Below are 22,739 nucleotides of genomic sequence, written 5' to 3' on the forward strand. Positions count from 1 at the left end.
GAGGCCGCTTCAGAGCCTCTTGTCTGGAGGAGGGCAGTGGGTACACAGCCCTGGCCCTTTTGTGCCCCAGCCCGGGGAGGTGGTGCTGTGCCAGCAGCTGGACCGCACAGGCCACCTGAGGTGAGGCCTGCCAGGCACCTGGGCAGCTCTGCCAGCAGCCAGCTCCGAAGCCCTGTGTTCCCCCCCCCCCCCCCGTGTCGCCGACGCTCCCGCCTCAGATCTGGCTGGCAGCCCCAGGCCTGCTCCACTGGCCTGGAATTCCTGTGCTGCCACTCAGACCCGCAGAGCCCGCTCCCGCTGCCATCCTGCCCTTGGTCCCTGCCCTCCCCTCCCCCCAGCCTCATGGCCCCATTGTGAGGTCAGCGCCTTCCGATGGGTTCTCTGCAGAGGTGGCGCTGAGGCTGGGGGTTGGACATGGCACCTTGGCACCAGCCCGACTCCTGCCTGGCTGCCAGTCCCCTGGGCAGCCCCCTGGGCCTGATATACTTGTCCCTTTGGCTCGTCCCCGCCACAGGTGCCTCCTCCCGCTTCAGCCCCACCCCCTCCGTAGGCAGGGGCATCCTAGGGCAGGCAGGTGACCTGCGGCCCTGTCTCTACAGCTGGGACCTACTGTGACTGTAGCCTCGGCCTCAGCCGCGAGGCCCTCATTGCCCTGATCGTGGTGCTAGCGGGGGTCAGTGCCAGCTGCCTGTGTGCGCTCATCATTGTGGCCATCGGAGTCCTGCGGGCCAAGGGGTGCGTGAGCCCCAGGGCTGGGAGCGTGTGGGGGGGGGGAGTGTGCCGGGGGGCAGGGCCCAGGCTCATGCCTGTGTTTGTTCCCTCAGTGAGACGTGTCCCGGACGAATAGACAGCGGGTAAGTGCCTGGGGATGGGGGCGGGGTGAGCAGGGCCACACAGGCCCTGCCCCTGAGGCTGGCACTGACCAGACCCCCGCCCTGCAGGCTGGTGGGCCACTTTGGGGTCCAGGAGGACCGCATGGACCTGCACACAGTGCACGTGGAGTCGCGCCTCATGGACCCTGATATGGAGGTCTCCATGACGGTGCCGCTCGAGGACCAGGGCCTCCTGAGCGTGGACCCTTCCCTGGAGGAGCCGCCCCCGCCCCCACCCCCGCCCCCTCAGTAGGCTGGGGCCACAGGGCCGGGGATTAAACAGTATTTAGTGGTCATGGTTTCCCTTCTTCAGGCTGCGGCACGTGGGAGTGAACGAGGGCAAGGCCCGTGCCCTTGATGTGCCCTCTGCACCCAGCTCCTCCCTGTGGCTGTTCCAGGAAGCTTTGGGGGTCCTGCCCATCCCCTGCTCACTGTCCCCACCCTAGGACCCACAACAGTCAACATAAAAGGCAACGCCCATCACAGCACTTGGGTGGTGCCCTGGGCTGCTCCCAGGGTCCCCTCAGATTCCCAGATTCCTGGGACTGTGCCCTCATGCCCCCACCAGGAGCCCACCCTGGGGCCTGGGACCGGTCCTCCTGGGGTGGGGGACAGCTACCTGACAGGCTGAGTGGGTACCAGCAGAGCGAGGGGCTAGGTGCCAGGGGTGGGGTGGCGGTCTCCCTGCTGAGCTTCCCGCGGGGGCACCGGGCGGGGTGCTGTGGGGTGGGGATTGGTCTGGTCAGCGCGGTGGCTGGATGGCTGGTCACGAGTGCGGAGCTCCGGGACAGGTGGCTGGCGGGGCCAGCTGCTGGCTGCGTGCCTGGCCCCCGCCCCAACACGGGAGCAGCCATGGGACAGGAACTGCAGACGCTGGGGTGGGGACAGTTCAGTGTTGGTGCAGGCGCCACAGGGACGGGCTCTCAGAACGGCCTCCCCGCTGGGGTCCCGGGACAGCCCGATGAGGGCACCAGCATTTTTCTCGTGGTTATTGCCACTGTGGCCACTGCTGCTGTGGCCGGGACAAGTCTCCACGCACGTGCCTATCCAGGCTACCTCCCTGAGGATCACGGACCCCCCAGACTGCCCCGAGGCATGTGCGTGTGCTCCAGGCGGCCAGGCCAACTGCTCAGCCCGGGAGCTGCCCGAGGTGCCGGCAGGCCTGAACCGGCAAATGCGCGCCCTGCTGCTGGACCACAACGGTCTGCAATTGCTTTTGCCTGGCGCCTTTGCTGGCGCGGACGCACTTCTGCAGCTGGATCTCAGCGGGAACAGGTTGGGCTGGGTGCACGCTCGCGCCTTCTGGGGTCTGAGCGCGCTGCAGCAGCTCGATCTGAGCATCAACCAACTAGAGGCATTGGCACCGGGCACCTTTGTGCCGCTGCGCGCGCTGCGCACTCTCTCATTAGCGGGCAACCGGCTGGCACGCCTAGATCCCGCGGCGCTGGGCACACTCCCGCTGCTGCGCGTGCTCAGCCTGCAGGACAACGCGTTGTCCACGCTCGCGCCCGGTCTGCTGGCCGCCCTGCCCTCCCTTAACGCGCTTACCCTGCGCGGCAACCCGTGGACCTGTGACTGTGCGCTGCGCCCGCTCTGCACATGGCTGCGCCGGCACCCGCGGCCTGCATCAGGTGAGCCATCGGGGGTGTGAGCCTGGCGGGTCGCGAGAGGGCACGGATGCAGTCTGACACTGCCTGTGTCCTGCAGACACCGAGCCGCTGCTCTGCGCGTCCCCGGGACGTCTGGCACTCAGTCGTCTAACCGCTCTCCCCGACGCCGCCTTCCGACACTGCGCGCAGACGCTCGCCGCGCGCGACCTGGCAGTAATCTACACACTCGGGCCCGTCTCCTTCCTCGCCAGCCTGGCCTCCTGCCTGGCGCTGGGCTGCACGCTCACTGCCTGCCGTGCGCGCCGCCGCCGCCAGCAAGCGGCCGCCCGTCGCCGGCCAAGGAGGCCGCTGGACATCGACCCTGGCGGCCCTGCCCCTCCTGAGAACGCCGGGAGCCCTGCCGGCGCAGCTGCCGACGCCTGAGCGGGCTGCGGCGGCCTGGCGCGCACCCGGCCCTTCTCCCCGCCCCGCCCCCGGTCCTCCCCGCTGCTCTCCGCGGGCGTCAACAAGCAACACTGCCCCAGGCTTCGTGACATTCCTTTAGGCATCACCACGGCACATAACGTGGGGGCGTGGGGGGACGCTTGGGGAAGGCTCGCGCTCAGACACTGGGCGGGCGGATCTGGGACGCGGTGGCAGGCGTGCGGGGCAGAGACGGGAGACAGCCCGGAGCCACCGTCTGGCGAAGCCCAGCCTGGGCAGGCGGCGGAGCGGAGGCCCAGCCCCTCAGTCTGACGGGATCCCCCCGACGCCCCTGGGTAGACGGGGAAGGGCAGGGCCAGGCTGTGGCGCGCGGAGGGGAAGGGAGGAGGCGCGGGCAGGAGAAGGCGGGGCTCGGCTGCGGCGGCCCCCGCGGGCCTCGGGGTGATGGGTGGCCGGGGAGCGACGGGCTCCCGGACCGTCCCTGCGCTCCCAGCCCCCGGCCTGGCCAGGGAGCCCCCTCATCCCACTGCTCAGAGACCCCGGGCCCTGCCTCTCCCGGAGCGCCCTGTGGCCCTGCCCAGCCGGCTCAGCTCGGGCCCGTCCTCAGCCGCTCCAGTCCAGCAGGGGCTGCCCGCCAGGCAGCGAGCGGGGGTCAGGCGGGCAGACAGGAGGCCCTGGGCGGGCAGTCTCTGGGGCTTCCCTCGGGCGGGCCTTCCCGAGCAGCAGGACCCACCAGTGTCCTTTGGCCGGGCTAACGGGGCAGGTGGGCGCCTCCGGGGGCCTCACACCACGGTGCTGACCGAGGGATCTGAGAGGTTGAGCGGGCCCGTGATATCAGAGGGGTGGTACTGCTGCAAAATAGAAATACACAGACAGCGCGGTTAGCCCCGCGCGCGCACGCGCCGGGGGCAGGGCGGCCGGCCGGGCGCGGCCGGGGAGGCTCCGGGCTGGGCGAGGGCGGGCGCTGTCCCGTCCGTGTGTCTGTCTGCGGGGGGGGCGGGCGTCTCAGCTCTCCCTATGCCGGGAGCACAGCTGCAGCGGGCCCTCCTCCCTCTCAGCAGCGCGCGGCGGCAGCACCGTGTCTTTTTGGTGTTGCAAGGGGCCGCGTCCGCCCCCGGCGCTCTATAAATAAGAACCAACAGTCAATACCGCGGGGGTCCCAGCCTTGAGCGCCCAGGCTGCCCGGGCCCACGCCGGCCACGGGGCAGGGGCAGACGACAACCCCCGCACCCAGTCCCACCCCCCCATCACTCCCGACCCCGCCAGGTGCCCTCCCCCGCGCTGCTGCCCCACTGGCCCAGCCCTGCGGGGCGGGGTGGGGGTTGGGGGCCGGCCCCAGAGGGGAGAGTTCCTCAGGAACGTGACCCTGCGTCAGCTCCGGGAACCACTGAGGGCAGGCGGCTGGTCACCTGCTCCACCGACAGCGCTAGGAGGACCCCGCAGCCCCTACAGGCTGGCTGGCCTGGGTTCACACCTGGCTGCAGGCCACGCACACCCCGACCCCCGCCGAGGAGCAGCCGGGCCTCACAGCCTTCCTGGGGCACCGGGAGCCTGGGCCTGCGCTGGGGGGCGGCTGCAGCCCCCACTTGCTGCCTGGGGCATTGACCCCCTTGGGGTCCAGGGCTTTCCTGGAGGCCAGAGGCTAAGTCGGTCCCTGGATAGCTGGCTCTGGGCGGTACCTCCCTGCCATGCCGCCTCCAGCCAGGCTGGGTCTGTCTCAGGGACCTCCAGCCCAGGCATGCCTAGCTGGTAGTCAGTACCCAGATAAGCTGCCCAAGGCAGGCAGGAGGTAAAGGGCCCAGCTCCACAGGCCCGGCTGCAGCAGTAGCCCTGGGCTGGGGGCCACTTCCCATCGGGAGCCTTGGTGGCCGGGGACTCTGCGGGCTGCCCTCCCTGTGCTTGGAGCCCTAGGGGCTGCTGCCACCCACACAGTGCCACCCATCCCCCGCCTGGCACTGTCCCCCATGTCCAGGCCCCGGCCGCCCAGCCCCCAGCCCACACAGAGACCACATGGAGGATGCGACAGGCATGGCTCTGGCGAGAGGTGAGACAGGTGTCTGGGGGCGGGGCCGGCGGCCAGACAGACGGACGGGATGGGACATCACAGCCGCCCCTAAGGGGCCGCCGCGGGCCTGGGGTGAGGGCGGCAGGCCCCCTGCGGGAGGCTTCGCGGGGCAGTGGCCTGGCCTCCCGACACGGGCACGGCGTGAGGCTGGCTGGCTGACCAAGACAGACACGGCTTCGATGGCGTGTGGGTCATGGCATGGGGGCGGGGCAGACTCATGGGAGACACACGGGGAGGTGGCCGGGTGGCGGCCTGGAGGGCGGCACAGGGCCCGTGTGGGTGCAGGCCCGGCTCGGGCGCGGGGCGGAGGGACAGGGCAGACAGACACGGAGGGCGGGGGAGGGAGCAGTCGGAGACGGACGGGCACTCTCCCCCTTACCGTATCTTTGGAGGACCTACGTCTCTTGAAGCTGGAAGCCAGGGTGGACGTGATAGCCCTAAAAGTGGCTTTCTTTTTAGGGTCAGGCTCTGCTCTACCACTCTTTCTATCCTAAAATGAATATGTATAAGTGATTAGATGGCTAGGGGTGGCGGCCGCACGGGCCCTCGCTCCTGCCTGCCTCCCTGCGCTGGACGGATGGGCCCAGGCATGGGCTCGGGCCTGACCTGGCTGGCGCTGGGGCTGGGCATGGGGGCCGGGAGGAGGAGGAGGAGGAGGAAGGGAGCTGCCCCGGGCCCGGCCAGCCGTGGAGTGCAGAGGACGCCGGCCCCCAAGGAGGGGGTGAAGGCAGGAGTGCGGATGGAACATGGGCCTAGTGCCCGCCAAGAGCAAGAGTGGGTGGATGAGCGTTGTGGGGGGCTCAGCCCTCAGCACAGGCTGGCCCCGGCTCCGGCTCCAGACACAAGCTTCAGGTCGGCACCCAGATGGAGAACGAGAGACGAGCAGAGGGCCCCCTGGCCGGCTGTGCACCCGCGGAGTGCCCTGGGCCCATGGGGCACAGGGACACAGCCGTGGGAGCACAGTGCACCTGGAGCTCAGGTGCTGGGCCCAGAGGGCCATGTCTTACCCTGCCTGTATGCCTCCTCTGGCTCTGGACTCAAGGGGGTTGGCTGGAGGCGTGGAGTAGAGTGGGCACAGCCACGCCAGGCCCTGCTCTGCCGCCGCCGGAGGCACCTGCAGGTGGCGGCCCTCCCCAGGCAACCGTGGGAGCCAGAGCCAGTGCCACCACCTGCGCCTGTGGGCCGGAGGAGGGCGGGGCAGCCAGGCCGGGCCCTGGGCTCCAGGCCTCGCGGGGTGGCCTGCCCTACCTGCAGGTTCTTCCGCCACACGTTCACGGCCGCGAAGGCCAGCTGCATCTGCTTCCGGCGTGCATCTTTGTGTCGCTTGTAGGCAATCTCGATGAAGATCAGGAAGATACCAGCCACGATGCCCCCGGCCACCAGCATGAAGACCCCTGGGGGCCAAGGCCAGGGGCTCAGCTGCAGGCGGGCCGCCTGCGTCCCCCACGCAGCATGGCGCCGTCTGGAGAGCGAGGCCCACCTGCCATGTTCTCAAAGGTGAGGGTTGCCGGGGCGTTGCTGCGGGAGTCACACTCCTGGTACCTCACCCACGTCTTGTCCAGGTCCTCCATGAAGCCGTTCTCATGGGACCTGCCGAGATGGGGCTGGGTGAGCGGGGTGGGGCCTGGCAGAACTGGGCAGGACCTGGCGTGGGGCGGGGCGGCCTCACTTGAGAATGGACAGTGACACGTTCTGCTTCCAGGGACTGTCCTTGCGCATGCCAATGCCGAAGCCCGAGCGGAAGAAGAGCTCGCCCGTGGTCACCAGGTCACATTTCTGCGACGCCTCGAACTCCAGCACGGCAGAGTCCCAGATGAAGGCATGCAGTTTGCTGCGGGCCCAGGCACAGGGTCAGGCCGGCGGTGGGCCCAGGCACCCTGCTCGCGCCCGGCTGCCCCTGCACTCACTTGTCCCGCACGGCCTGGATGGCCTCGGCCGCGCTCTCATAGTTGTGTTTCTCCATGTGCCGGTACATGGTGCTGAGCTCCACTTGCCGCCGGAAGTAGATGTCCACCGAGCTCTGCTTCACCGTGGCGTAGATGAACTTGTCCGACGGGTTCCGCAGCTGTGGGTCAGAGGGCCGCGCTCGCTTGGTGTGCAGGACTGCCCACTCATCCATGCCGCCCACCCGCCTGCCCGCACCTCACCCGCGGGTCGTTGATGCCCGTGATGCGCTCCTCGGGCCGGTCCAGCACAAGGAAGGCCGCCAGGTTGGCGGTGTAGGAGGCCACGATGATCATGGCGAAGCCGGCCCACACCATGCCCAGGATGCGCGCCGAGAAGCTCCGAGGGGCGCCTGCGGGCACAGGACCCGTCAATTCCCCACCGCTGCAAACGCCCCAGGACAGAGGGCAGCACGCAGCTGGGCGCCAGCCGCATCCTCACCTTCCCCGATGCCAGAGTTAAGCAGGACACCCCAGGAGAACCACATGGCGGAGGACAGGGTCAGCGCGTCCTCCTCCTCCTCCTCGCTGTTCACCTTGAACCGGCCGAAGGGGCTGCAGGGCACAGAGGGCAGGCGGGAGAGGGGGCGGGCGAGCTGGGGAGGCCCTCCTGCCTGTCCCCACGGCCTCTCCCACAGGTGTCCAGCCCCGGCCCCGGCTCACCTGAAGCGGTCCAGCAGGTACAGCATCACGGCCACCACGTGCACTGACAGCCCCACGAGCAGCCACAGGGTGCTCTGGAAGGGCTGCATGAATGAGTCCAGCGTGCTGCGCGGGATCTCCTGCGGGTGACAAGGGGGGCCAGTTGGTGGGGCCGCAGGTGACCGCTGGACGCGCCCCAGGCCCTGACCACACCCAAGGACCCACTCTGCAGTCCTGGCTACGCCCCTGGACCCGCCCTGTGCCCGGGGCCGCGCACCTTCTTGACCAGGATGGTCAGGCCCTGGTACTTGAAGGGCTTGGAGAACTCGATGTACTGGGCGCGCTCGTTGTTGATGGTCAGCGGGGCCACGATCATGTCCGCCTGCCCGCTCAGCAGCTCGCCCATCATCCCGTTCCACTCCTTCTTGTTGCTGTTGTTTACCTGCGCGCGAGCAGGTCAGCCCCGCCTGGCCACCACGCCCCGCCTGGCCACCACGCCCCGCGCCCATTCCTGCCCGCCTCCGCCCCCCGCCTCCCCGCGGCATACCCGCTCCTGAGTGCCGAACTTGCCGTCAGCCACCAGGTGCACCTCGTAGGTGAAATTCATGGTGCGTGCCAGCTTGATGAGCAGGTCCACGCAGAAGCCATAGCAGCACTGTGGCACCGTGTGGCGCGCTGCGGGCGGGGGCGCAGCCGCTGGTCCCGCGCCCTGCCCGCCGCCCGCGTACTCACCGCCCGCCCGGCCGCCCCGCCTCCGCCCGTGCACTCACGCCCGCCCGGCGACGTGTCGTTGGGCCCAGTGCAGATGACCTTCTTGACCGGGTCGCCGTTCACAGTGGACTCCTCCTTGCACGTGCCGTCGCTCAGCGTAGGCTTCACGTACACGAAGGGCTCTTGGTGTATGGTAACTATCTGTGGGGTAGAACCGCCCCACCTGACCTCAGCTCCCTCTGAGGACGGGGGTCCACCTAGCACCGTCCCTCCCGCGCCCTACCCACGGCCTTCCCATGTCCCCTCCTTCCTGCTCCCCTGTGCCCTGGCGTCCTCCAGCAGACAAGCTCCACCCCTAACCACCAGCCCTGGGGGTGGCGGAGATCCAGGGTAAAGGCACAGTGAGTGGGCTGAGCTGGGCCAGCACTGGGCACTGGTTGGCTCAGAAGCTGCGCTAAGTCCAATCGCACCTGCCCCGTCACCTTTCCAAGCCCTGGATGGATGTCCCAGCTGTAGGGGAGCCCCCTCCGCTGGGGGCAGGGCAGGGTAGGGTCTTGGGAAGCAGCCGGAAAGGCACTGTTTGGATGCAAGCCCCTCGGGGGTCTTGCTGCTGGCTGGCACTGGGCCAGGGACAGACACAGGAGGGTACCTACAGGAGATGGGGTCAGGCCAAGGAGAGGGGGCCCGGCTGGAGGAACCAGCCGGCCAGGGCGTGCTCCCAAGGTTCCAGGACGAGAGGGCCGGGGAAGCCAGAGCCCAGGGCCCTCTGGGCCACTGAGTGTCTATTGCAGTCTGTCACTCCCCACCAGCCTGTCCCCAGCTTCAAGCAGAGCTGGACCAAGAGGGGCACGGGGTGCGGCGGCCCTGCCAGCCCTGTCCCAGCCCCATACTTACTCCCCCCACCCCGGCCGCCGTGGTCGCCCCACCTTCAGTCTGGTGGACATCTGGTAGCCCCGAGGCTTCTCAGTCTCGCCGCCGGGCCAGATGATCTTCCTGTCATTCGGGATGACCTGGGGGTGGGAGTATGAGATGGAGGGTGGCCACGCAGGACCCTAAGGCCCCAGCCCCCACCCCCTCATGACCCCCACCTACGTGGGTGCCGTTGTAGACGCCCACTTGCACCAGCTTCCGGTTCTGCAGGTTCATGATGCTGTAGTTGGCGAACTTGCGGTCACCATCCTCGTTGAACTCCACGCGGCCGGTGACGCCATCCGCGTACTTGGAGGACATCAGCACCCTGGAACCACGTGGTGGGCTATCAGGGAAGTGTGTGGGATGTCCCAAGTCCAAGGTGGTGCACAGCAAGGGCCGCCGGGGAGTGTATGTGGCGGGCAGGGGGCAGCCTGGGGCATTGTGTGGGGTCTGTGCTTCCATGGGGTGGTGCTGGGTGTCTGCTGGCACCTTCTACCTGGACTGTGTGCATGTGCCTATGTGTGTGTGCCCGTCGCCCTCCCGCCCCCCTGGAGCCCTGGACGGGAGGGCACACGGGCACCTCTTGAAGAGTGGCCCAGTCTTCCAGATGTTGGTGTTGCCCACGCAGCCGCGCGGCGGGTCTGTGATGTTCTCCTTCTCCAGCAGCTCGTGCACCGCCTGTGCCACCACGCCCACTGCGTCACTGATGTGTGCAGACTCGTTCTTGCCATTGATGAGCTGCAGCCCGATGATGCCTGCGGGGGCCACGGCTCAGCACGCCGGGCTGCATGCGCCCTCGGCCCCGGCCCCCAACAGCTCGGCCCCCAGCCCTGCGCCATCCTGCTCACCATCCGGGGCGTAGCGCAGGGCGTTCCCCGAGATCTCACGCTCGCCCACCAGCCACACGTAGCCCGAGCCAGTCATGTTCAGCATGGCAGCTGCACGGTACACAGTGGCCGCGTCGTCCTCACTGTGGGGCAAACGGGGCTGACGGGTGGGACTCCCACGCCAGGGCTCAGCGGGGGTACTAGTGGCTGGACCTGGGGGGGTGTTTCCAATGCCCGGGCCACAGGGAGAAGCTGGGGACGCCCTGGCCATGACAAGGCCCCTGCAGGGGCAGGGAGGAAACTGGCACTGGGTACCGCCTGCGTGTGGGCAGCAGGTGCAGGGTCTGCTGTGCTGTTCTCACAAGATGCCATAAGGGAACGCAAACCTCCGTCCATGTTGGCCAGGGCCGTGCTGGGCAGCCGTCAGTGAGCTAGCAGCGCCTAGCAGGACCTGCCAGAGAAGCCTCCTGGCCCCAGTGGGGTTCAGGTCCTGAAGGGTGGAGCAGGGCCCAGACCACATTGGAAGCTGGTGCAGTGGCAAGCAGCTAAAGCCGGCACCTGCAGTGCCTGCATCCGGGCTGCTCTGCTTCCTACCCAGCTGCCTGCTAACACCCCAGGACAGCAGTGGAGAGTGGCCGAAGGAGCTGGGTTCCTGCACTCCTGTGGGTGGCCTGCACCCCACGGAGAACTCCCTGTATCCCTGTGGGCAGCCTGCATCCCACAGGGAGCTCCCTGCACCCCTGTGGGCGGCCTGCACCCCGTGGGGAGCTCCTGGCTTTGGTCTAACCAGCCCTCACCACTGTGGCCATTGGCCTGAACCAGCAGATGGAAGATGTCTCTCGCATGCTCTTTCTATCATTCTGTTTTACAAATAAACAGATTAAAAGCCAATGATGTTGCGTGGGAGTCTCTGCGGGGTGCACTCAGTGGCCCCCAGGATAGAGGGGCCTCAGACTCCTGGCCTCCTGTGAGGCAGAGTGGCCCCGGGGTCACCACGAGGGACTGGTACCTATGTGGTTGGCTCAGGAGCTGTGTGTGGGCAGGGCACGCTCCTGTCTGGGGTGGACTGAGTGCTGTGCGCATGCGTGTGTGTACACGAGTGAGTCTGTGGTGTGTATAAGGTGGTGTAGTAGTCTGAGCCTCTGCCTGTGGCCCCAGCATGGCCTCCCATATGGGCACCAGTTCGAGCCCCAGCTACTCCATTTGCTGGTCAGGCTCCCGGCTGTTGGCCTAGGAGAGCAGCAGAAGGTGGTCCGAGTACCTGGGCCCCTGCACACACATGGGAGACCCAGTGAAGCCCAGCTCCTGGCTGGCCCAGCCGGGGCTCTGCAGCCCGGGAGGGAGCCAGCAGCAACGGTATTCCTGTCCCTCCCTGATTTTGCCTTTGAGATGAAAGTTGCGAGGTGCTCCTGTGTGCAACCTGATCCGTAACCGGTAACAACTGTGTCCTCATGGTATGTGCACGGGCACGTGGGGTGCGGCCCTCATTCAGCATGTGCACCTGTGACGTGCAGTGAGCACACATGTAAGCATGTGGGCACACTACAACGGACACATGGTGTGTGTGCATTTATGTACACACCTCTGGCACACAGAGCTGTGTGTTCCCTGTGTGGTGCACATGTGTGTATAATGTGTTCACATGTTACTGGTGTTATTTAAATTTGAGATGCCACATGGATGCACACACCACGCATACTTGTGGTCTGTGTGTCACATGTGCACATCCGTGCAGTGTGGTGCCAGGTGTGCATGTATAGGGTGCGTTGTGTGGTTTGCACATAGTGTGGCATGTATGTGGTATGTGTGTGGCATACATGTATGTACACAGTGCTATGCACACGGCAAACACACATGCAAAAAGCATTGACATGCTTGCTCATGTGTGTGCACACATGTGCTTGTGGTGTGAATTTGGTGGTTTGTACACGCTGTGTCCATGTGGTGTGCAGATGTGTGTGGATGTGTGCTCACACATGTGTGCCCATGGTGTGAATTTGGTGGTTTGTACACGGTGTGTTCATGTGGTGTGTGGATGTGTGTGGATGTGTGCTCACACATGTGTACCTGTGGTATGAATTTGGTGGTTTGTACGTGGTGTGTATGTGGTGTGTCCATGTATGGATGTGTGTGGATGTGTGCACACGCATGTGTGCCCGTGGTGTGAGTTTGGTGGTTTGTACGTGGTGTGTCCATGTGGTGTGTGGATGTGTGTGGATGTGTGCACACACATGGGTGCCTGTGGTATGAATTTGGTGGTTTGTACGTGGTGTGTCCATGTATGGATGTGTGTGGATGTGTGCACACACATGGGTGCCTGTGGTATGAATTTGGTGGTTTGTACGTGGTGTGTCCATGTATGGATGTGTGTGGATGTGTGCACACACATGGGTGCCTGTGGTGTGAATTTGGTGGTTTGTACACGGTGTGTCCATGTGGTGTGTGGATGTGCACATGCACGTGTGACTGTGGTGTGAATTTGGTGGTTTGTACGTGGTGTGTCCATGTGGTGTGTGGATGTGTGCTCACACATGTGTGCCTGTGGTATGAATTTGGTGGTTTGTACGTGGTGTGTATGTGGTGTGTCCATGTATGGATGTGTGTGGATGTGTGCACACGCATGTGTGCCCGTGGTGTGAATTTGGTGGTTTGTACGTGGTGTGTCCATGCGGTGTGTGGATGTGTGTGGATGTTTGCACACGCATGTGTGCCCGTGGTGTGAATTTGGTGGTTTGTACACGGTGTGTCCATGTGGTATGTGGATGTGCACATGCACGTGTGACTGTGGTGTGAATTTGGTGGTTTGTACGTGGTGTGTCCATGTGGTGTGTGGATGTGTGTGCACACATGGGTGCATGTGTACTGTCTGACACACACCCAGCACCTGCACTTCTGTGTTTTGTGTCTGCAGCGCACTGTGCATATGGTGTCTCATGTGTGTGCATGTATGTAAAACTTGTGGCATACATAGGCACATTCCTCCATGTGCATGTATGTTCATGTGATATGGGCCCATATACATCCATTTGTGGGGTGTAAATGGGGTGTGTGCACACAACTGTGTGGTGGCCTGCTACATGTGCATGTATATAAGACTTTGTGTGGTATACAGTATTGCACACGTGTGCTGTGTGTATACATGATCTCTGTGTGGGCATGTCATGTGTATATACTGCGTGCTGTGTGTGCATGGTGTGCACATGTATACCACGTGTGGTCTGTATGCATATAACATATGTGTTGCACACATACATGTGGTTGCTGTATGTAACACATGTGTTGTGTATATATGTGTAGTATGTATGTAACATGTGATGTATGTATGGTGTGTGCATGTGTGGTCTGTATGCATATACTGCATGTATATGTGCTGTGCCATTGTGCTGCATGCACACACGGTATGTGTGCAGCATGTGTGTGTGTTGTGACACAGGCTCACCAGCTTGGTGTGGGCTGTGAACACGTCGACAGCTCTGCCACAACCATGCCTCGTCTCTTGGCTGCCTTTTCCTCAGAGCCAGTCCTGCAGGCCTGGCTGCGCCGGGGAGCCTTACTCTCCAGGCAGGGCTTGCCCCTCTCCGAGATGTAGCAGAGGAGACGGTATGGACAGGCTCCCCCCTCAGCAGTGTGGGGTGCTGCCTACAGGACCTGCCTCTGTTCCCTGGAGCCCAGGGATGAGTGAGGGGCTGCTGGGGGGATGGAGCGAGGGCTGTGCGGGTTGCTGGTGCCTTGGGGTCCCAGCCCCCTCCCCCCACGCTGTGTGACCCGCCTCCAGCTTGGGGCTTGCCTCACCTGGCCGAGAGGATGATGACCCGGGCCTCCAGCTCCCGTGCCTCCATCAGCAGAGCTGTCACATTCTTGGTTCCCGGGTCGAACTGCAGCACCTTCTCTGCCTGCAGTATGAGCGACAGCGTTAGCCAGCGGCCTGGACGAGCGCATGTGCCTCAGGGGCGAGGGTCTGGCAGCTGCTGGCACCCCCGAGGGGCGTGTCCGGGGCCACCGAGGCCCGCGCCTGCCACCTGCCACCTGCCTCCTGGCTGCTCGGCTGGCCTGGCTCTGCTCCTGGGCTGGCTGTGGCCTGCTGTGGCCCGCTGGCCCTCCTGGGCTCAGCTCTGAGCTCTCTCTCTCTCTCTCTCGCACGCTCGCTCACTGGCTCACTCTCTGGAGCTCTCTCTTGCACCTCTCCCGTCCTCCTGTTTTGCACTGGGCATGCAAGCTGAGGTGGACCGGGACTCAGGAAGAGGCGTGCAGCGGACAGGAGGCGGAAGAGCGTGTCGCGGAGAGCGTGCCAGGTCGTCTTGTGCTGCTCCGCTGGGCGGGCTCCAGCCAGGGTCCGGGAGGAAGCCCTGGGCTCCCGCAGGCTGGCATGCACTTCCTCCAGCAGCCGTGCCCTGGCGGCGCAGGCTGGGGTCCCGGCGCGCCTGCCCTGTGCTGCCTACCGACTGCCTGCCTCTCCACCTGCTCTCCTGGTGCCGGGACCTGCGGCTCGCTGGCCGCAGGGGCCCGGCGCTGGGTGGCGTGCACGTCCATGCATATATACCTTGGGTCCGCGCTTGTGGTCATAGGGCAGTTGGTCGAGGCTTTCATAGTTCCTTTTTTTACTCTGATGGATAATGTGCACAGAGAAAATACGCAGACACAGAAGATTATCAACGGGCGGAAAGGACGGCGCTAAGCAACCACACCACCTCCTCGCACCTGGAGCTCGCAAACACCGGCCGGGCGGGGGCCGCGTGGGGCGGGGCGCCTTGGGAGGAGGGGGCCCTGGTGCACCCTCCCTCTGGGTCCCACCTGCCGCCTCCCGGCCCCGCCCCTGCCATGCACCTGCCTGTGGCCCCACCCCCAACAGGCTTGCAGTGGCTGCCAGCCTCTTCCCTGCCCTTCCCCGGCCTCCTGCCTGCCTGGGCCCAGGGGCTTCTCCACTCACTACTCGTGTGCCCATGCCTGAGGCATAGGTGCACACCAGACACACGTGTGCATGCCTGCAGGCGTGGCATGTACTGTGGGCTTCTGCAGGGGAGCCCTTGGGGACACGTGTGTGTATACTTGTGCACACGTGTGCTGTGGACTTCTGCAAGGGAGCCCTTGGGGATACGTTTGTGTGTGCACACTTGTGCACATGTGTGCTGTGGGCTTCTGCAGGGGAGCCCTTGGGGACACGTTTGTGTGTGCACACTTGTGCACATGTGTGCTGTGGGCTTCTGCAGGGGAGCCCTTGGGGACACGTTTGTGTGCACATGAGGCAGAGTTCCAGGTGCAGGTACTGGCCCGCATGATGCCCGTGTGTGTACCAGCCGGAGCCTGTGGGCAGCCTGATCCCATGGCAGGGTGAAGCATGGTGACACCACCCAGGTGGGCAAGCGGGAGCGGGGCCAGGTGCCTGTATGTGGCTGTGTCTGTGGAGTTGGGTCTGCCTGTCAGGTGCTGGGGGCTTGGCTTGATCTCGGGTGGCCAGGGCTGTGATCCCAGGCCCCCCTGTCCTGACTGGGATTTCCTTCCGCAGGACCCCTGCCATCTCTCTGTCCACCGGGCCCTCCACTCCCTTGGGGCCCAGGATAGGCACCCAAGCTGGCAGAGCTGGGGCCTCCCTCCTTCCCTCTCTGCATGCCGGGGCGCTGGGACTGCGGGTGACCTGCTCCCCCTGATGGGCATCAGCTCCCCATCAGGGCGGCAGGGCAGGGAGCCGGGGTCTCCAGGACCCCTGGGGAACCCTGGCTTGGGTGTGGGCAGCACAGGGAGGGTCTCCCCACAGGGAGGGGTGGACGCGGCCCCGGGGGAGGCCGGGGCGGGGCGGGGCGCGGGTGTTTGCGGAGCTCCAGGTGGTCCGGCCCGGCCCCGCAGGGACGGGCACGAAGGAGATTTGACCATGGCAAAGCGGTGAGATGACCCAGGACAGCGGCGCGGGCGCACGATGGAGAGAGTCACACGCACAGACAGGGCGCGGCCGCGCGCGCCGCCCACCTTGGACTCGCGCTCCTCCAGCAGCGTCTCCAGGCGTTTCTGCGCCGCGCGGCCCTCGTGGTCATCGCTGACCAGCAGGATCACGTGGTTCCAGCTGTAGACGCGCATCATCTCAAACCACACGCTCGACTGATGAGAGTAGGGCGGCACGGTGCGCAGGAAGCTCAGGTGGATGCTCTGCGGGTGAGGCAGGTGCTGAGGGCGGTGCGGCCCCGCCCGCACGACACAGCCACGCCCTGGCCCCGCCCCACCCGCGGCCCACCCCACCCACACTGCCTCGACCACCAGACCCCGCCCACAGCCTCTGTGGCCCCGACCCTCAATCCACCAGGGCACGCCCTCTGGTGTAGACCCTCCCCCTGCAGGTCCCACCCCCAACTCACCCCTATCCTGGCACTGTCCTCCCCTCACTAATGTCTCCAGGCCCCAGCCCATTCCTCTCACCGACCATCCTGTGTTCACACCTAACCCCCACACACTGGGCCTGAGTGACACGGGGTGGGGCACATCAGGGCTGCCCTGTCCCACTCTGCCACAGCTGCGACTCCCTCCCTAGGCCCCAGTTTTGTCCACTTCCTGTCCCAGTATGGCCACGGGGGCATCAGCTAGGGTGGCCCTCCACCCTCTGCCACTGGGCAAGGGAAGTGCTAGCAATTCAGCCTGGCCTGCCTTTGGTCTCTCTCTCCCCCTGCAGCATCCAGAGGCCACTGCCCGATGGCCCTGCCCATTGTGCCCAAACGCCTCTGAGGGTACCCGGTTACTGCTTTGTGCCTGGCGCAGGGCTTGACCAGCACTGCCCCCTCCTTGTGTCTCATGTGTTGGATATGAGACCCTAAGTGGTGCCCAGCAAGGCTGTGGGGCCTCACTTTGCTGCTGGCCTACAGTGGACCTGGAGCAGCTGCTCTGTCGTCCTTCATCCATCATGTTCCTTCTTACATGACAAGGAGGACAGGGTGCCCAGGGGGAGGACAGGGCACCCGGGGGGAGGACAGGGCACCCGGGGGATGACAGGGCACCCGGGGGGAAGACAGGGCACCCAGGGGAGGACAGGGCACCCGGGGGAGGACAGGGCACCCGGGGGAGGACAGGGCACCCAGGGGAGGACAGGCCACCCAGGGGGGAGGACAGGACACCCAGGGGAGGACAGGGCACCCAGGGGGGAGGACAGGGCACCCGGGCAGAGGACAGGGCACCCGGGGGAGGACAGGGCACCTGGGGGAGGACAGGGAACCCAGGGGGAGGACAGGGCACCCAGGGGAAGGACAGGACACCCGGGGGAGGACAGGGAACCCAGGGGAGGACAGGGCACCCGGGGGGAGGACAGGGCACCCAGGGGAGGACAGGGCACCCGGGGGAGGACAGGGCACCTGGGTGGAGGACAGGGCACCCGGGCGGAGGACAGGGCACCCGGGGGAGGACAGGGAACCCAGGGGGAGGACAGGGCACCCAGGGGAAGGACAGGACACCCGGGGGAGGACAGGGCACCCAGGGGAGGACAGGGCACCCGGGGGGAGGACAGGGCACCCGGGGGAAGGACAGGGCACCTGGGTGGAGGACAGGGCACCCGGGCGGAGGACAGGGCACCCGGGGGAGGACAGGGAACCCGGGGGAGGACAGGGAACCCAGGGGGAGGACAGGGCACCCGGGGAAGGACAGGACACCCGGGGGAGGACAGGGCACCCAGGGGAGGACAGGGCACCCAGGGGGGAGGACAGGGCACCTGGGCGGAGGACAGGGCACCCGGGCGGAGGACAGGGCACCCGGGGGAGGACAGGGAACCCAGGGGGAGGACAGGGCACCCAGGGGAAGGACAGGACACCCGGGGGAAGGACAGGGCACCCAGGGGAGGACAGGGCACCCGGGGGAAGGACAGGGCACCCAGGGGAGGACAGGGCGCCCGGCGGAGGACAGGGCACCCGGAGGGTAGATGAGGGTGGTAGAGGCTCCGGAACAGGACCCCTCTTACTGCAGAGTGGATGGCCCCAGGAGGACCGCTTCACATCCCTTCCTCTTCCCTCTTGATTCTAGGACCCTCTGGGGTTCCCCACAAGGCGTAGGCCTCCTGGATCCCTTCTCCCTCCACCTCAGGGCACAGCCATCGTCCCATCTGTACCAGGAGGCAGTTTAGTCTGGGACTGAGTTCCAGGTAGGTATCTGCAGGCCGGATTTTGCAGCCAGGCCCCTGAGCGCCCCTGGCAGGAGCTGTACAGCCCGTGCGGACTTGCTGACTTCTACTCTTGCAGCTGCGGTTCCTTGAAGTGCTATGGACTGAGGGGAGCCGCTGGTGCCCGGAAGCCATGGGGAATGAATGGACATGTACATGACGTGTGAGCGCCCAGGCCTGTGTGTGCACCTGTGCGTGCAGTAAGGAAGCAGAGCGTGCTGGACGTGTAAGTGCAGGCGTCTAAGAGTACTGGTGAGAGTTGGGTGTATGAGTGTGCATTTCCATGTGGCTGCAGCTGTGGGTGTCAGTGTGTGAAGGTAAGCATGCCAGCATGGGAGTGTGCATGTCAGTGTATGTGCACATGTGTGTCAGCGTGTGAATGCATGACTGTATGTGTGCTTGAGTATGTGAATGTGTTGAGTGTGTGTGACTGTGTGACCAAGTGTGAGTGTGAGCGTGTGTCCTGTCTGGCTGCCCCAGGAGCCCTGCCCGAGCATGCTGGCTAAGCTGCTGTGTAGGCTGAAGCCAGACAGAGCTGGGTGCCAAGGCAGCCACTCACACAGAGCTGCAGGACAGGGCACTTGGTCACACAGAGCTGGGCGCCAGGCCTGCAGACAGACTCACCTTGTCAGAGTAGATAGACATGCGTGTGGTCAGTCCCAGCACAGGGATCCGGTAGAAGCCAGCTGTGTAGGAGACGGGGGTGGGGGTGAAGTGGTCGTTGGGGGTGGGTGGGTGGCTAACGAGGATGGCATAAACCTGTGGACATGGAGGACATGGTCAGCTAGGACTCCATCCTGAACCCAAGACCTGAAGCACAAAGAACTGCGTGTCAAACACAGCCCCACACATTACAAAGCCCCACAGGCAAACAGCTCCACACATGTACACAGCTGCACACATTACACAGCTCCACACATGCACAGAGCCCCACATGTATGCACAGTCCCTTGTGCTCACAGCTCCACACATGCACACAGCCTGACATGCACACAGCTCCACATACACACAGCTCCAAACATGTACACAACTCCACACATGTACACACCTCCACATGTACACAGCTCCCACATATGTACACACAGTCTTACACATGTACACAGCCCACATGCACAGAGTCCCACATGTACACAGCCCCACGTGCACACAGCTCCACACATGTACTCAACTCCATGTGCACACAGCCGCACACATGTGCACACCACCCCCACATGCACACAGCCCCATGTGCATACAGCCCCATGTGCATACAGCCACACATACACACACTCCCGCGTATGCACATAGCCCCACGTGTGCACATAGTCCCTTGTGCACACAGCCCCCTGTGTTCACACAGACCTACATGCACACAACTCCACTTAATTCCATGTGTGCACACAGCTCCACACATACACAGTCCCACACATGCACACAGCCCCACATGCGCACACAGAGCTACATGCACACAGCTCCACAATACACACAGTTCCATGTATGCACACAGCCCCACATGTGCACATAGTTCTATGTATACACACACAGCCCTACACATGTACACAGCCCTGTCCACCACACACAGCCACACACACGCTCACAGCCTGGGCAAGCCCGACATGGGCAGGGCACTGAGGCCTTCGTCCTCTTGCTCTAAACCCACTTCAGTGCTGGGGCAGGCTGAGGTGGGAACAGGGGATGGAAGCTGCTGCCCTGTGGCCCCTCACCAGGCATAAGGCAGGGAGGTCACCAGAGACCTAGCTGCTCCCTGCTTCACCTTCGGCTCTCTGAGGCCTGAGCCCCTCACTCTGTGTGGGCTCAACCCTGCTCCCCAGTTTCTATGTGTGGGCTCAGCCCCTTCTGTGTGGGCTCAGCCTCCTTTTTGTGTGGGCTCGGTGCCTTCTGTGTGTGGGATCAGCCCCTATTCCTGTGTGTGGACGCAGCCCTGCTCCCCAGCTTCTGTGTGTGGGCTGGGAGCTGGCCATCCCACGTGGTCCTGGCACTGAGCATCCTGAGGGGCAGAGCCGGTGAGCTGGAACCCACCATTTGAAGCCTTGGGCCCCCATAGCCCCGGGCATGATATGACATGGAGAGTGGGGGAGGGGTCAGCATTACAACCTGCAGCCTGTTTGAGAGGAAGGGACAGAAGGACGGAGTGGAGTCTTCCACGGCCCCCACACTCCCTAAGTGCCCAGAACTGCTGGCAGCTGGGGCTTCCACCCCACCAGGGTGGCAGAGACCTGGGCACCTGTGCCACTGCCGCTTCCTGAGGCCTGAACTAGCAGGAAGCTGGGGTCAGGCATGCTAATGGGTTAAGCCCAGGCCCTGGGAGGTAGAAGCGGAGGGCCTCGGCAGCTCCCGCGCATGTGCTCGCAATTTGCCCTGCACCTGAGTGTGCCAAGGCACGTGGGCGAGCTTACGCGCACGTGCGGTGGGGGAACGCAGCTGTGTGCTGCCGAGAGCATGCGTGTCTGCCCCACCTCTTACATAAGCGGCTGCAGTGCGGGAGACCCGGGTGGGCAGACAGCTCCCCGCAGCCGGTGACGCCAACTGCGCCTGCAGCACGCTGTGCCCCAGACTTCTCCCACCCCCACAAGGCACCGCGCCTTTGCGCCTGGGCCATTTCCTATCCCAGGCAGGCCCGCTCCACGTTAACCCGCCCCCGCCCCGGTGCGGCTCCGTCTGCACACCCTGGCCCCGGGGGAGGGCCTGGCCAAAGGGGTCTGTGCCGAGGGGAGGGCGCGCGAGCACCTGGCTAGAGATGAGGTCCTCGCACACCGACAGGGCCATCTGGATGGCGTTGGGTTTGTGCGTGACGGAGGTGGCGTTCAGCTGGATCTTCCAGGAGCCGTGGCGCTTGTTGGCTTGGTTCACCGCCTCGCGGAACATCTGCTCGTGCTTGCGTGTGCTCAGCACCGCGCCAATGTTGACGATCTTGGGGTCGCAGGCGGCGCGGGCGACGGAGCAGGAGAAGAGCAGGGCCAGGGTCAGCAGGCGCATGGTGCTCATGGGCTCGGGCCGCGGCGGGCCAGGCTCGGGCGGCGCCCACCGGACCCCGCGGGACACTGTCCGCGGTGCTGAAGCGCCCGCCGCCCAGAGGACGCGGTGCCCGTGCTGCGGTGACTGCGGCGGCTGCGGAGCCCGAGGTCGGCCGAGTCCCCTGCGCCTCCCGCCGCCCCCGCTCCCCGACGCAGAGCGGAGTGTGCGCCTGCGTTTGCGCGCGCGCGAGCGGGGCCGTGCGTGTGAGCCCGCAGCGCGGTGCGGGGTCCTGCCCGGAAACCTGTGCTGACGCGCGGGGGCTGGGGCCGGAGCTGTGCGCGGGCTCGTGCACCGCGCGAGAGCGAGGGTCTCCCGCCTGCGTCTGCGCGCCTACGCGTAGCGTTGCGGGGCTGAGTCGCGCAGCCTGTGCGCAGGGGCCCTAAGCCATGCGAGCTGGGGAGCCGCCCCGGGCGCCCCTCTCACAGGGAGACCCCTATCTGCCTGGCCACGTGACTCGGACCCCTAGAGTGAAGATTACGGAGGGGCGGGCGCCGTTCCCGCGGGCTGAGCCGCGACTTCCCGGGGAGGCACTGAGGCTGCGCGGCGGGCACAGCGTGTCCCCGCAGCCCGCCCCGGCCTCCGGTCCTCACCACCCCAATTCTTTGTCCGCGCCACGCATCCCCCCCAAGCCCGCCCCTGCAGTGACGTCACCGTTTCCAGTGGCAACCGAGGAGCCCGCAGCCCTCACCGCAAAAGCCCCACGGAGAGCAGCAGGACCCTCCCCGGAGCAGCGCTGGCCGCCAGGGCTTCAGCCGGGACAGACGCCCCAGGAGCCCGGGCAGAGCAGGTCCCTGCAGGGCACAGCAGCCTCCACGCACCGCGCGCGGCTCGGGCAGGTGCCGGCCAGGAGGGCGGTTGTGCGCCCTGCTGAGCGCGGGCAGGGCTGTGGGCCCTCCTGGCTCCATGGTGGGGGCTGTGACTGCCTGGGATCCCCGAGTCTCCCCAGGACCCCCTGCCGTCCATTTCTAGGGACCACTCCTCTTAGGGGGTCGGGTGCGGTCTCCCCTCGCCCGGGGCGCCCCCACCCCACCGGCTTCTGGTTGGCCAAGACGTTGTCACGTAACACAAATGGGCCAATCACGGTCATTCCCTAGGATTTAGGGCAGATCTTAATGGTGGGCCAGCCCGAGGTTACCCAGGCCGCCTGTGGACACTGACCCAGAGGAAGCTGGTTGAGCAGGCACGGAGCATGTGTGGCTCGCAGCCTGGCCGATGTCCAGCTTCTGGGGCAGGGGTAGGCCTGGCCATTGTGGTGGGTCCTGAGTGCCCAGGATGGGACTGAAGGCCCCTCACAGAGAACCCCCCTCCTTGTGGGCCTGGGCCTTCTGCGCGCTCTGTCCCCCTGTTCCTGGGGGCTCCAGGGCCTGTGCAGCACACCTACTCCCAGGCCACGGCTTCTGCAAGGCCACGCCGGTTCCCAGGGAGGTCTGGGAGGAGCCTGGCCGCGACTTGGACCTGCACGCCTGTGGGCAGTGGCTTAATCTGCCAGGGCCTAAGGAGAGAGGCAGGTGCCTGCCTCCTGCCCGCCGGCTCCCCAGGTGCTCGAAGGACCCAGCGCCTGAGCCTCCGCCTGCTGCTCTGGGCGCCTTAGCAG

General features: G+C 65.4%; 3 protein-coding genes across 7 annotated transcripts; 2 read left to right on the top strand and 1 right to left on the bottom strand.

Moving 5' to 3' along the window:
• The first annotated feature begins 370 nt into the window (after positions 1-370).
• Positions 371-1,448, top strand: TMEM210 (transmembrane protein 210). Its single transcript, XM_004593614.2, has 4 exons — positions 371-514; positions 600-735; positions 825-854; positions 942-1,448. Exons 1-4 carry the CDS (start codon positions 415-417, stop codon positions 1,123-1,125), a joined length of 450 nt encoding a protein of 149 aa, XP_004593671.2. The 5' UTR covers positions 371-414; the 3' UTR covers positions 1,126-1,448.
• A 151-nt stretch (positions 1,449-1,599) lies between these two features.
• On the top strand, positions 1,600-2,908 carry LRRC26 (leucine rich repeat containing 26). The gene is made up of 2 exons (XM_004593615.2): positions 1,600-2,503; positions 2,580-2,908. Exons 1-2 carry the CDS (start codon positions 1,834-1,836, stop codon positions 2,903-2,905), a joined length of 996 nt encoding a protein of 331 aa, XP_004593672.2. The 5' UTR covers positions 1,600-1,833; the 3' UTR covers positions 2,906-2,908.
• A 331-nt stretch (positions 2,909-3,239) lies between these two features.
• GRIN1 (glutamate ionotropic receptor NMDA type subunit 1) lies at positions 3,240-21,453 on the bottom strand. Of its 5 annotated transcripts, none has more exons than XM_004593428.4 (20): positions 20,858-21,257; positions 18,755-18,889; positions 15,967-16,143; positions 13,798-13,898; positions 10,027-10,148; positions 9,759-9,933; positions 9,359-9,503; positions 9,193-9,276; positions 8,326-8,467; positions 8,103-8,230; positions 7,833-7,997; positions 7,577-7,695; positions 7,356-7,468; positions 7,118-7,266; positions 6,878-7,035; positions 6,640-6,801; positions 6,451-6,560; positions 6,219-6,364; positions 5,350-5,460; positions 3,240-3,756 (listed from the first exon to the last, which is right to left on the bottom strand). In XM_004593428.4, exons 1-20 carry the CDS (start codon positions 21,113-21,115, stop codon positions 3,688-3,690), a joined length of 2,769 nt encoding a protein of 922 aa, XP_004593485.1. In that variant the 5' UTR covers positions 21,116-21,257; the 3' UTR covers positions 3,240-3,687. The 5 variants fall into 5 exon arrangements, with proteins under 5 accessions (XP_004593485.1, XP_004593484.1, XP_004593488.1 ...); XM_004593427.2 differs by having other exon boundaries at positions 3,240-4,027; XM_004593431.4 differs by lacking the exon at positions 5,350-5,460.
• Positions 21,454-22,739: the final 1,286 nt, after the last annotated feature.

Source organism: Ochotona princeps, unplaced genomic scaffold, assembly GCF_030435755.1.
Source record: "Ochotona princeps isolate mOchPri1 unplaced genomic scaffold, mOchPri1.hap1 HAP1_SCAFFOLD_388, whole genome shotgun sequence".
Classification (NCBI taxonomy): Eukaryota; Metazoa; Chordata; class Mammalia; order Lagomorpha; family Ochotonidae; genus Ochotona; species Ochotona princeps.

Coding starts and splice junctions, on each gene's coding strand:
- TMEM210 (XM_004593614.2), top strand. CDS start 415: ATGGCACCTTGGCACCAGCCCGACTCCTGCCTGGCTGCCAGTCCCCTG. Junction 515..599: donor TTGGCTCGTCCCCGCCACAG/GTGCCTCCTCCC, acceptor CTGTCTCTACAG/CTGGGACCTACTGTGACTGT. Junction 855..941: donor CCCGGACGAATAGACAGCGG/GTAAGTGCCTGG, acceptor CCCGCCCTGCAG/GCTGGTGGGCCACTTTGGGG.
- LRRC26 (XM_004593615.2), top strand. CDS start 1,834: ATGAGGGCACCAGCATTTTTCTCGTGGTTATTGCCACTGTGGCCACTG. Junction 2,504..2,579: donor GCACCCGCGGCCTGCATCAG/GTGAGCCATCGG, acceptor TGTGTCCTGCAG/ACACCGAGCCGCTGCTCTGC.
- GRIN1 (XM_058659544.1), bottom strand. CDS start 21,115: ATGAGCACCATGCGCCTGCTGACCCTGGCCCTGCTCTTCTCCTGCTCC. Junction 8,231..8,325: donor CGACACGTCGCCGGGCGGGC/GTGAGTGCACGG, acceptor CCCCGCCCGCAG/CGCGCCACACGGTGCCACAG. Junction 6,561..6,639: donor GTGTCACTGTCCATTCTCAA/GTGAGGCCGCCC, acceptor CCATCTCGGCAG/GTCCCATGAGAACGGCTTCA.